The 14,664-nt window shown below is 30.0% G+C and overlaps 1 protein-coding gene across 6 annotated transcripts in view; it reads left to right on the forward strand.

The window, feature by feature from the left end:
* The first annotated feature begins 284 nt into the window (after positions 1–284).
* LOC142324972 (uncharacterized) overlaps positions 285–14,664 on the forward strand; it is a 46,464-nt gene continuing 32,084 nt past the window's right edge. For 2 of the 6 annotated variants that reach the window (XM_075366162.1, XM_075366158.1), the window contains exons 1-2: positions 286–687; positions 8,686–8,808. In XM_075366162.1, the coding sequence (XP_075222277.1) occupies positions 8,709–8,808 (100 nt within the window). In that variant the 5' untranslated portion in view covers positions 286–687; positions 8,686–8,708. Of the gene's footprint in view, positions 688–979; positions 1,144–8,670; positions 8,809–14,664 lie in introns of those variants that run through there. The other 4 variants (XM_075366163.1, XM_075366164.1, XM_075366160.1 and 1 more) reach the window with 3 other exon arrangements.

Raw genomic sequence — 14,664 nt, forward strand, 5'->3', positions numbered from 1 at the left:
AATTGTCCTAATAATTTCATAACAAGCTTAAAGGAACTTTCCGCCCACCACGTACTGAATGACGATAGTTAATAGTTTGAAGGGTTCCAGTTCCTCCCACTGTCTCGGTCTTTCATCCGGACATCCCGGGTTCGAATCCCGATTAGGCATGGCATTTTTCACACGCTACAAAAATTGTCATTCATCTCATCCTCTGTGGCAATACCTGAACGGTGGTCCCTTAGGTTAAAAAACCATTCCTCCCACTGTACACCCTCCCTCCGTTACCGATTTACATTGTATATAGTAATGGTCAACGCTAAAATGCCTTTTATCTTTCAGGTCAGACAATAGCAGTGTAAGGAGAAAAAATAATAGAATATTTTTTTAATGAAGCCAAAGATCAACGAAAACAATGCAAACGTTATAAAAAAATTATTTCATGTTAAACTTTAATTAAAAGATTATATTTTGTAATATGGAAAAAGATGATTTAAATTCACTCGACCGCCATATCCTTTACTCAGTGTCTGAAGTTACTGCCGTGTTTGTGTTCTGCGTTTTCAGATGTTGAATTCTCAAATGTATAATTCTTTTCTTATAATAATTATATGATAATAGCAGTACTTGTTAATATTTGCATGCATAGTAAATTATTTAAATATTCCGTCGCCAAAAATTTCAACTGTGGAGATTTGACATTTGGAGGTTAAGTAGATTTTATTATTTAAACTATAAATTTATAGTATGTGGTATTTATGGCTTATTAATACGACCTAACAGTTTCTAAGTATTACTTTGATGATTAGTTTGGACAGTACTAGCAATTTAGGCAATTTTTATGTAAAGTCGTTTTAGCCTGTTTGAACAGGTATGGTGCCAAACTCGTCATTGCTTATACTTTTTATTATTGTGTTTGTATAATTATTATCGTGAAGTACATGTATGGTGTACTACATTTCGCTTTCCGTTTTACAAATTGTAAAGTGTGTGCCTGGTATTTTGAATACTAATGTCCAGATACATAAGTGGAGGGAAATCTGTTGCACCACACAATGTCTTCTATAGTTAAAATACTGCCGTCTGTTATTGGTTGATTGTTTAGTTATTTAATTTGAATAATGGAATATGTATTATTCACTGATGTGTGTTAATGTAAAATAGGTATTATTTTTATTGTAACATAAATTTTCTTTGAATTATTAAGCATTTTTTTATGTTACTATAGTACCATCATGGCTGCATGTTCTGTGCCTTGATTTTTAGGATGTCAGGTTGCCTGTGTCTTTTAATCTGATGACTTTTTTTTAATCTTTCTACTTTATTATTCCCGTTCAGGAATTATCATTAAAAGTTTTAACAATAATTCAGCATCATGACTAGCTGCAATAAGCCCAGTTAATAAGTAATTGGCATCATGAAAAATCTTTGCTACATTCTATGTATTACACTAACATAAACTGTGGCTTCTTGGCATTTAAGGAGAACATTTTATCAGTATTTATGATGGCTTGAAATTTTTTTGGATGTATTAACAAAGGACAAGTGGCCTTGGCCAGTTGCTGCACAGTTCCTAAAAATATTTGAGAGAGAAAAAAAGAAATGTGAATGTATAGATGACCAATATTAAATGTTTTTGAAAATGTGTTACGGGCTGTGCTTAGAAGTTGAAGGTTAGATACAATCTGGTTATGAATTTCTTTTATACTTAGTTAAAAATTATTTTGGTGCTGCACATCAAAAGTTCATAGCCCTTTTCTGTTTTTATCTGCATAATTTCCAATTCTAGTGACAGAAAAGCACCATTAAATAGTAGTCCTTATTATTTTTCTTCTTGATTTATTATTTTTCTTGGTGAAACTTAATGTATAACAGTTTTTAAACAATCAAATCAATCAGATTTATAAAACTGTGTTTTAAAAACCATGTCTGTGCTTTTGCAGCAATCTGCAGTTAATTATTTACTGCCCCTTTTTTTCATTCTGGCATAGTTATTGCTGGTGATTATTTCAATTTAGATGATCTGTAGAATGTGTTCAGAAATTATTTAGGTTTTAGTTATATTCATTATTGTATGGTTTTTTTTTGTAGATTATTAATATTGACTGATTTTTGATTTGCATCTATTAGATAATTTGGAGATATGCTTGTTTATCTATGTACTTCCATACAAAAAACCTGCAATAGTCCATTTCATGAATAAATGGATCATAAAATAATGTACTGCCTAAGATACTTTGATTATAGATAGCATCTTATTGGCATCCAAAGACAGAAAGAAATAATTTGTACTTAAACAAAGTACACAGTATTACATGCTTGATAGCTGAATATGAACCCAATAAAACGTATTTCTTCTTCTGCCTAAAATAAATCCAAATAAAAATTAAAACAAATATAATTTAAAAAAAATAATAATCAGTAATGTAGACAAACAAAAAGCTTAAGAAAATAACTAGGTGATTAAAACTAAATACAGTACAGTTTAGGAAAAAAAAACCATAACCTATCTTTTAACTTTATTATTATGTACAAAACAACAGAGGGAAGTCCAGTAATTACTGGACCAACACAACACTCCCTCTGGAATATACACATTGTATTGCTTCGACTACAAAATCACTCTGGACAATGGAACTCAGGATGGAACACCAAATGAGAGCAGTTCATATTTTTCAGTCAGAATTAGTCAGCCCTGTCGAAATAAATACAAAAAAAATATATCAATTAATATTAAACAGTGTTGATATTTTATAAATAAAGAACACCTATTATTTTAATTCACTCTGACCTTATGAAATACACTTAACGCCTGAAAATGTACAATATTCTCAAAAAAGTTACATTCCTGTGATATTGTTTAGACACAACATAAAATGATATGCGATTTACAGTATGCTATTGTTTATCCCAATCTTGTATTTATTTATTTTTTAGTTCTGTTATAATTTTTGTCTTCATTTTATTGAGGATGTACAATTTGAATTCTAGTGTTTTACTTCAATGTTTGTGAAATTTATATATTTCATATTGCTAGGGTAAATGAGTGTAACTAGGTAAAAACTGATTCTTCAAAAGAATTGCTGGTTAATCTGGATTTCCATTAACATTACAAAAAACAGTTCATAAGGTGTAGATTTCCATTATTTTTTTTAATATATAAATATATATTTTATATTAATCAGTTTGTTATTTTTTCCTATTCTATTTAAACTGATATTAAATCTTGGTCATTTCAATTAATCTTTCAGTAAAATAGTCACAACATTGAAATGTAGAAACATTTAATGTTTTTACATTTGAAAACTTACATAAAAAGATTTTTCTAAAATTTAAATTCCCAACAACTTATTAGACATTAACAATAATGTGGAATCAGTACATAATAGCAACCTAGAATTTTAAATTTATTAAAATTCTTTATGAAGAGGTTTTTCATCACAAGAAATTAAACAGTTATCCCTTCCTTTAAATTGTGTTGTTGGTAGAAGAAACCTCTCTTTGATTGGTTTAAGATAAATGGTATCTATTTTTCACAAGATAAATTTTTATCTATCCAACAGACATAAGAGTGATACATTAGGCCATGTTGGGCAATCTGAGTTGGAGGTTCCACTGATTTAGATGTTCTTAAGAAATGTATGTTTTTGATTGGGATCACCTAAAAATGATAACAAGCTATTTATGTTTTTTTATTATTCTTAAAACACTTGAAAATATTAATTTTATTGTGTTTCACACAGTCTGTTTATTTCTCATTTAATATTTTTTAATGTTGTTCTTAATTGTTTTATTTTCATATATACAAGGGGTGTTTGATAAGTGTAAAGAAATAAAGAAGGCATAATTTTTCAGGAAAAGTCGTATTTCTCAGCTTATTCTCAATTTAAGTCTGTACAGTTAGTTCAATGATGCTCAAACCTTTTGATCCCATTCTTATAGTATGATTTATACATGTCTTCAAAATAACAGAATTTTTGGGCATAACATTATCATTTTGTGTAAATCTCTTTCTACCAAGCTTCTTCAAATTTGCTAGTTTTGGTGAGTAGTAGGGATGCAGAAGAATCTTGCAGTGCAGTTCAGGGATTATTACTATCACAATTACAGTAGAGTGAGCTGGAGTTGCCTTTGTGAAAAAGAACTTTTTTTTGCCTAATATGTGGTAGTATTTTCTCTATTTCCTCATTTAGATAATTCTGCAAAGATGCATAATATTGTCCAGCAGTTGTTTTACTTTTCTCCAGAAAGTCAGTGAAGATTATGGCATGAGCATCCCAGATGAAAGTGACTGGTAATGAAATGGACAATAAAACTGTTTTCACCTTTTTTGGAGCAAGTTCCCCGATTGCAAGCCACTGTTTTGACTGTTCCTTGGTTTCAAATTATAATGATGTATCAAGTTTTATGAGCTATTCAGAAACAATGCAAAAATTCCTTTTGATTGCATTAACAGTTCTAAATCGTGCTTAGAATCCATGCTTTTAATCAGTTGTGAAAAAATGCAGTTTACATCTTGTGGATATATTTTGCAAGTGTAAATGACAATGTCGTGTAAAATATAATGCATCTGTTCATTTGAGATGTCTGTTGTCTTAGTGCGTATTATCTCATGCACTTTCAATATTTTCCTCTGTTACTATATGGATTTTTTCAATATTCTCTGCAGTAATAACCTTTACAGGCCATCCAGAACACACTGAAAATAACCAAACCCTTGTAAACTTACCTAATTGGTGGAGCCGACTCACCAAAATATTTATCTAGGTTGGCTTCATGTATAGTTTTACCTTTCAAAAAAAATGTTTGATCACCGCATAGAATTCTTCATCCATTTTTTACAAGTCATGATACTTGATCAACTGCCAATAACAAAAGATTAGCAGACGTTTAGTCCACATGGTAAGGTCCAGAAAAAGTCCAATGTCTACTGTTTTGCTTGTCCATTTTATCTAATGTCCACTGGTATTTTTGTCCACCATTAGTTTTGGTCTACTTTCTTTTAGTCCACACAGATTTAGGTCTGTTTTCAGTTCACTGCGAGTTATAATATCAAAGCAGACATTGTTACCATTATTGAAAATTGAAACATTGCTTGCTCATTTTGCTAGGTGATATCGTTTAGGAAAAATTTTATAAAATTATGGCAGAGTTGATTTAGGCGATATCATCTTTGAATAATTCATCAATTTCATTTTCATTTAATTTCTCTAATACTTTATTTTCTAAATATTCCATAGTTAGGGCCGGCTGAGATTGGTGACCTCCATCGCTAAACCATGGCATTGTTCATATAATTTATTTTTAAATTTATAATACATATTATCTATGCAAATATTTATACATTAAAAAAATTCTGTTTTTTTTTTTTTTTTTTTTATTTTAGTTACTTTATCAATTTCACTCTTTGCTTTCTATCACTTCAATTACAAAATTCTTCGGAACGCTGCTATATAATGAAATTACATCCAACGAAATTTGTGATGTGTGGGTATTATTTGCTTATTGTATGGAATTTCCATGAATCTTTGATGTGTATTTATTTTTTCAGATTATTTTTTGTAATATTTTAACCAAAAAAATGAGTTATTGTTAAATCCATAATGTTTATATTTTTGTTAATCTCAATTTCCTTTGTAAATTGTGTACGTTCATTAAATAGGTTAAATTCTTTTAATATTAAATCAATATCTTGTTCATGTGCAGATACTAGAATCTCATCTACATATATTTTATTGAATGAGACCTTAGTATTTAATTTCTCTAATACTTTATTTTCTAAATATGTGCATTGTAAAGGTTTCAATACACAGGAAATAGCAATAAGGTTTTATTAAGACATAATTTTATCTAAAGATGAGTCATGTAGAGGGATCTATTAAACAAGGGTGGAGATAAAATATTGTTATCTAGGATGGGTAGACCAGTTAATTTCTTAGTACAGAAGAGAGTAATAATTCACCAAAAATTATGGCAGAGGTGATTTATTCTAAAAAAAATAAACCAGTGCTACATTTCAATAACTTCACATAGTATTCCCATTCATTTAGTAAAGATGGTTTTCGACGGTATTGGAGATGTGAACAATGAAGCTCCTGCAATGCTAGATGTACTAGGTGGGAATGACCTTGAAGATATACAAGTACAGAAAGATGCCGGCCTCTGTGGCACAAGTGGTAGTGTGTCAGCCTTTCATCCTGAGGCCCCAGGTTCGAATCCCGGTCAGGCATGGCATTTTCACACACGCTACAAATCATTCATCTCATCTTCTGAAGCAATACCTAACGGTGGTCCCAGAGGTTAAAAAAAAAATACAGAAGGATAGTATAAGAGATCGTCAGTATGGAGCAGGTATGCAAGGGGAAGTAAGGAAGGTAAGGGACAACTGCAGAAAGAAATCCACATGAACTCCCAGCACAGACAATGAGGTTGACTTTGAGGCATGCATGAGGAAGAAATGCTTTTGATGTTACCTGAAAGGAATATGTTGCAACGACAGATTAATCAAAATCAAAATAGAGGCTGACCTGCCAATTCCGCTGCATTGCAAGACATTGACTTCGTGAAGATGACATTGAATATCGTGTTACTCGTTCTGGAGAGAGGTTCCTTTTGTACAATTCCAGAACAGAAGATTTATTTTTGTTACAATGAAGAACCTGAGACTGTTCTCTGCTAGCCCAATAATGTTCGCGAACAGTACTTTTAAGACAGCGCCAAATCAATTCACGCAATTTATTTACATAACAGGGTATTTTCCGAGGGGATGTCTTCCCATTTGTATATGCTCTGACATATTTTCTGTGGAAAACAGAGGACACGTATTGACTGCTGTACGAATGGGTTGCGGGAACAGCTCGAGAAGCAAATATCCATGTACATCCTGGAACTTTCATGATGGATTTCGAGTTTGCAAATATTAACACAGCTTGACAAATTTTTCCACATGCAAACATAAAGGGTTGCTTATTCCATTGGTCTCAATCACTCTGGCATCAAATTCAGTCAGTGGGATTAGCAGCAGAATATAACACCATAGGGAGTGAGGTACAAAAGCAAATTTCATTGCTGCTGGGATTACCATTTGTTCCCATGGAAGATGTCCTTGATGTCTTTGATAACATTGTTTAAATAATATCAGAGGATGTGGATGGTCTGATGGAATATGTCGAGTGGGTTTATGTAGGAGGAAGACGAGCTTGAGGCTGACAAAGAGCCAAGAACGCAAGATTCCCTGTCGAAATGTGGAACATGTGTGACCTCATGATAAGTTGCCAGCAGAGAACAAACAATGCCATCGAGGGATGGCATAATAAATTTCAAAAGTTGATGACTGTTCACCATCCCTCCCTATGGAGATTCACAGCAATAAAATCAACAAGATATCACCCAGATGCTAGTAGGCCACATTAACATAAGACTGCCATGAACAAAACATATTTTGCAAACCAAATACACATTGCGGCAGTTGTGCAACAATATAAGGATGAATAACGCATGACAACTTACCTGAGGGCTGTAGTGTATAGACTAAAAGTAAACTCTGCAGAATTGATTGATGAATGAAATCTGTAACAACTAATTAATAGGTATATGTCATATTTATTTCTGGGATACATGCACAATAAATAAATTAAAAAATTTATATTTCTCTTTTTTTTAATCTCTGTAAATGGACTAGACAAATATGCGATGGACTTTCTTTAAAGGTCTAGTGGACAATTTGGTAAACGGACATTACCTGGAGTGGACATAAGTGCGATGAACGAAACTGGAATATGAACTAAATAATTAATGGACATTGGATTTCAGATGGATCTACTGTAAGTGGACCTTACAGTGTGGACTAAACATCCAGTAAACGTAACAGAATTATGATTGTATTCGACTGAAACTTGGTGTATGCTATTAAGTACTCTTAAGTATTCTTTAAATTAAGTATTCTTTTAGTTAAGTATTCTTTGAATTGATATTCATCAATTTTATTGAATTTAAAGATGTTTTTATTTTTTATAGTTAAATAATTTTTTTTTGTGTTCTGTAAGACTTTATAGTCTTTTTATGTAATTCCTTTTAGTTGAACTGCGAAGTGTATTTTGATTAAATTCTTTTTCAAGAACTGTTAAATCAAGTTTTTATTGTTATTTAAAGTAGATAAATTTTATAAATTTATTGTTAATTTTATATATTGTTGTATCTATAGTAGAGCAATTATTACCATTTACTGAAAAATGCAATTTTTTTTTTTTGGTGTTTTAAAATATTTAATTGCTCCACGTAATGTGTTGGTATCTCTAATCTGTTAAAATAATATTAAATGGTAATCATACTTTTTTAAGAATCAGTTGAATGTGAATGATCACTATAGATTAATTGGGTATCAATAAGCTATGTTCAGTTTCATTGCTATTAAATATGTCATCTACATAATTAATTTTTGTTATAAGTCTTCTGTTAATATCATTGATGCTTATTCATTTACTCTTAAAATCTGTGAAGTTTATTTATAAAAAGAAAGTTTAGTCCAAAATTTTAAATTCATAGACCAGTATGTTTTAAAAATAAAAAATGATTGAATGAATTATTTTTATATTAAAATAATAGTTGATATATGCCAGCAGTTGTTTTTTAGATGATTTAAATTTAAAAAAAAATTATATTTTGAATGCATTTTTTTTTTTTTTTAATTAGCCTTGTTTCTGTTAGTGAGGTGATGCAGTGCAGATGATATGTCTTCAACACGTCATACTAGAAGCAATATGGAGAAAGGGGTACTGGGGCTTAATGATGATGAAATTCAAGAGGAAATTCTTAATGCAGACTTAAAAGGTAATCGACTCTAAATTCCTATTGGTACCTTATCATGCAAATGTATTTTCAGTTTATGATTTTTTTTGAACCGAAGTAATAGTACAAACAGCATACATTTTATTGACAATTTATTGATTATGTGGATACCTTATTTATATTGATTAGACTACTGTCTTTCCATCGTGGTCCATTCTGATGATACCATATGGCACCACTCTGTTATTCCCTTAAGATATCTTCATATATTTCAAACGTGTAGAAAGATACACGATAGAGGATTAAAAATTTGTATTATCTGACAAATATAATAATTGTTTATAGTAAAAATGTAAGCTTTAAGAATTTAATTGATGAAAATATGAGTAAACATAATATTAGCATTTGGGGAAAGAAATGCCGAAGGGTGATTTTGATATTGCAGTACAAAATATAGACAAAAAAATATCCTTATTTAGCTTTGTCAAGAGTTCAGGAAAAAATAAATCACATTCTAGATCACCTATAAGAAAGAAATTTCTTGAATTAATCCAGTATGATGAGATTGGATGATAATTTTCCCTATTGCAGTGGGATTAAAATGGCAGTATTCAGAAAAAAATTGTTTCAACAGTTCTCGTCAAGTGTGTAATGTATAACATTGGACTGCCCAGTGTTTCAGACCACTATTTGAATGGTTGTGGCCCTTTTTAAATTAAAAATAAGTAAGTACTTACCTATTAATTTTGTACATAATTTTTTTTAAATAAAAATACAGTTTTGTTTTAGAGAAAATCATTGTCCAGTTTATTTAATATTTTAGGGTATTGTGTAATATTTGAAAATTTTTTAGTTTTTATTAGTCATGATAGTAAATATATTTCTTTTGTTAATCAACTCTAACATTGAAATAATAAAGGAATAGAAGTTCTTAAAAAATTAAATACTTTTTAATTATTACTATTCTGAATGAAAAAAAAAGTTAATATTTTACTATAGAAAAACCCTGGTTTTATTATGTAAAAGGATAACCTTAAAAAATAAAAATATATTATGTCTTTTTAAAAAATTCCTCTATGTAATTATTCTCTGCTGTATGAGTTTTGCATTTGGTGTTATGTACGCTGATTAAAAAAAAAACGTGATAATTTCAAGGATATTTTTTTATGAATTTATTGAACAGTTTAATTCCATTAATAGTCAACAAAATAAAAATTAAAGTAAATATTTTTTGTTATTGCAGTCAGGATACTTCAGAGGAGCAGTAGGAATATGCTCCTCACTCAAGATATTAAAAAGAAAAAATACAAATGCGAAAATAAAGTAAAAATTATTTGTTATTTAATGTGAATATAGTTTGGATTAATATAAAACTCTTTAATTAGAGTTATTATTTTATATCATAGCGTTGTAAAAAAGTAGTAGAATCACTAGTACGCAGAATAATTTGAGCTGATCAATTTTTGAATTAGTGAAATCTTGGAAAATAGAAAATGAATTCCTATTAAATATGTTCTTAATAAATGCTCTTTTAAATTTTCATTACCCAATAAATATTAACATGATTGGTTATCTGGTACTAGTAGTACTGGTTACATATATCTTGTACAAGTATTTACAAGTTATAATATTCTTCCTTTTGATTTCCCTTTTGTGTGGCAGGTGTATTTTTCATGTATCCTGATTTATATTTTTGTAATATTGAGTAAAGTCTAAATTCTGACATTAGAAAAATTAAATTCTTACCAGACTTAAGTGTCTAGTCCTGCACCATTAGAGTATAAATTTCACAAATAATTCTATCAATGATCAATAAATGCTGTCAGAAGAGGTGAAAGCTTACTAGCTTACAGAGCCCTGTAACACATTAGGGGAAATGTGAATACCACAGTGGGGACTTGTATCACAAAAATTAAAAACAATACTGCAGCCAACTTGTTTAAAAAGTCGGTACATTGCTACAAATGACTACTAATGACCTTGAGGGTAAAATTTTTAATTTAAGCCCTGTTTTCTTGGTGTTAATAATTTATTTTTAGAATGATATATTATGATTTCTTGAAAAGTATTATTTTAAGAATTTGCTGTCTTGTAATTTGACTGTTAATACACAAAGTCAAATGTTTAATGCCAGAGCGTGTTTTCAATTTATTTAATCTCTAGAATTCAGCAAAATATTATGATTAAAAAACAAAACTAATAACTTTATTTCAGTAAATTATCTTTGGTGGATAAATCATATGAAAAGAACTAAATTTAACTGTTATAAATTCAATAAATTTCATATATTTAAATTTTGATTAAATGAAAGAAGTTTTGTCAAAAAATTAATTTACCATTGCATTCTATACAATCTTAAACTGGAAAACCCACAAAATTTAATTTTGCTCATGGCTTTTAAAAATTCTCCATTATCTATTTGTCTAATGACATCAGTCTTTTCTTTGTCTGAAATAAAAAAAAAGCTTTTGTTTTTAGTTTATAACCACACGTGATTTATTTCTGACTGCATTCAGTATTCTCAGAATCCATGAAATAAGATGAAAATTAATCTTTTTGTATTAATTACTTCTAAGGAAACTTATTCAGGTTAATTATTTAAAGTATTTTTATATAGGTATTTTTACTTCATCCACTATTTACCGGTAATCTATTATGTTTTTGAAATTTATTAAACTAAATAAAACTTCTTATCCTTTTCTGATTTAATGCAAATTTCAATTTAGAAAAAATCAGTTATGTAGGTTTTCACCATGTACAGAAAGTAAAGCCTGATATTATTTTATGTATACATTATGTTTTTTATGAATTTCAATTTTATAAAATAAAAAAATTATATATCTAGTTTATTTATTTATTAATATTTGCCACAACAATGGGTTCTCCTTTACATTGGTCAAATTTCATGTTGTTCCAACCATTATTTCTGCAACAATTTGTATTTATGTATGTAAGATCCCATAATTATCAAAGGGCAACCTATTTGAAATACTAGTCACTTCTATAATGGCATATTTTCAGTATTTTTTATAATGGCAGCCATTTTCAAGAACAAGAATACCATTTTAGGCTTACTAACAACAGTGATGAGTGAATTGATTTTCTTCTGATTTTTCATTACTTTATTTTGTGAGTAATGTACTGTTGCTTGCATATACAACATATCAAACCCATTAGGATGATGACATTTGTGACATTTAGCCCTTCAAATGACACCATTCTGTTTTTGGCTGTTTTAACAATTATAATTAATCTTAGAGAAATTTTTATGTACTGCTACTTCAGATGCTTTAAAAGTGCACAATAGCCATAGGAAAGCCCAAGATAGTTACCTAATTTTATTTATTTTATTTTACCTGCATAATATTCAATTAAGTTATATGTGAAAATCTGTATGATTATAAATAGATTTGCCTTTTATTTATTTGAAATAATTTACAGCTATTCCTAAAAATAATTAATCTTTATTAAATACTGAATGCATTTCATAAAAAGACTAAGACTATAGCAAGATAATATTATTATTATGACTGGAATGTTGTTATGTCATGCTGATCATCATTGGGTCATTTATAATTACGCAAACATAAAATTAACATATTAGTAAGATTATATTTTTTTTATAAAAAATACTAATAGGAAGTAATAGTAATAATAATTTTTTTTTTAAACATCTCTGTATTCAAATTCTCAAACAAAAATAAATGTGTGATTTCATGATATTAGTTAAAAAGATATAGGTACAATTCGTTTGGCGATTGGTGGCATATGAACTACTTATATCCCCTCAGCTGATCTGCGCAGTGCAAGGAAACAGAGGAACAGACCACTATGGTCCATTCTCTGCGAGTCTTCCGATTGATCCACAGATCAAGAAAGTAGTTTACTTTCTCAAGCTCCTTATTAACTTTTGTACGTTCAGTCTCGTACCAGGGACAGACATAAAGAATATGGTTTACAGTATCATCAACCCTACAGTCTAGGCAGAGTCTGAATTGACCAAACCAAACCTAGCCAAACTTTCCCTAAAGGCAAAATTTCCCAAGAGAAACTGTGTTATATACTGATTGAGGGAAACCCACCTAATCGCTTGCAAACCTCTAACATCCCGGAATATACCATGCGTATATTGACCAGTAGAAGATTTATTCCACTTAACTTGGGAAGTTAGACCAAGTTTCCAGACCTTGGTCTTCAATCTCTTACATATGCCCAGGAGTAAGAAGGTCCTTGTTAGAAATATAATGTTTGCTATGTTCCATAGCTAGGATATCAATTGATTTCGTGCCGGCGATTACAGAGACTGCATCTCGCGAGACAGTTCTGTAGCCCCTGACAACAGTGTCAGAAGACGCTGGGCTTGTAATAAAATATCCCTATAACATTGAAATTGCATATGATGAGCCCAGACAGGCGCAGTGTCCATTATGGCTTCACAGACATGTTTATAAAGAATCCACATGGTTTGTAAATTCAACCCCCAATCAGGATGGACGACTCTATGAATACCAAAGAAAGCATAAATAGTCTTCCTTGCAACAAACTGAAAATGCCCCTTGAATTGGAGTTTCTCATTAAGGATTATTTGAATAATCCTTAATGAAGAATATATTATTTGATAGATTTATGTCTTGAATTTTTAAGATATTTTTAATTCTACTGAGTGAAGTAGTTAAGTCTTATAATTCATTGTTTTGTATCAAATGAGGTTCATTATTTCTTTCATGTGTTATATCTGCGTCTGCTCTTCATAAACTGAGATTTTTGTCAACAAGCACGAAGCTACATTACAAGTAATGGACACACAGTTGCCAATGTAAGAAAACTCCCACAAATTTTACATCCGTTCTTCTGTAAATTCATTTTTACTTTAATTAAATTGTTTTTAATAAACAACTATGTATAGTGCAATGAAATCAGACATATACTGATGTAAAAATTAATTCAAACAATTGAATTCATGTGGTAATAATAGTATAATGATAGACACTTGTCTTATTTATAAAATGTTACAACACAGATTTTAATAGTATTTTTAATGTATAGTAACTATACTGTAGTATTACTAAATAATTTATTTTTTTTTAAGTTAATTATATAAATAATAAAATAGAAAATATAAAATTGTTAAACTAGTCTAAATGTATGTATAAAAAATTAAATTTTATTATAATGAAAAAGAAATTGATGAAATCATTATAAAATAAAAGCAACACAACTAACTTTAGTAAAATAAAAGAATAAATTAAATTAAGAACAAATAAAAGTAAGCACTAAGCACTACCTCAAGCTGTCAATTGCTTAATTTAATTTTGTATAATATATAATTCTGAAAATTCCAAATAAAAGCTGCACTTACATATTCAGTGGTAGTAAAGGCTACTTATTAACAGAAAAGATTTCCAATGGATTGTGTCACTTCTCTGAGGTACAAGGTAAGTACCATGCATATCCTTTACAAAGGTGTCAGTAAAGGTAATATGCTATATGCTGCACCTGTCTGGGCTCACGCTTGGCCTTTAGGTGTTACGCGGACATTTTGCTACAGGACCAGTGACTCCTCTTTCTGGCTGTTACAAGCGGTTATAGAATAGTTTCGCAGGAGACAGTCTGTTATAGCAAGAGTCAAACCAATAGATATCTTGCCTAATGAGCGTAAGGAACGCTACATTTCCAAGGTAAATAACTTATTGATGTCAATGAAAGCAGGAGATTGAAGACCGGGGCCTTGCATCTTGGTAGGTCAGGTGCGACGAATCTCCCGCAGGTCTCTACATGTATGGTATATTTCCTATAGTGTCTGATTTAGGTGCGATTTGATGGGTTTCCCCCAATCAGCATATCACACAGTTTCTCTCCAAGCATGGTGCCTTTTGGGCGAGTTTGGTAGATTCGAGT

The sequence above is a fragment of the Lycorma delicatula genome, chromosome 5 (genome assembly GCF_047948215.1).
Source record: "Lycorma delicatula isolate Av1 chromosome 5, ASM4794821v1, whole genome shotgun sequence".
Lineage (NCBI taxonomy): Eukaryota > Metazoa > Arthropoda > Insecta > Hemiptera > Fulgoridae > Lycorma > Lycorma delicatula.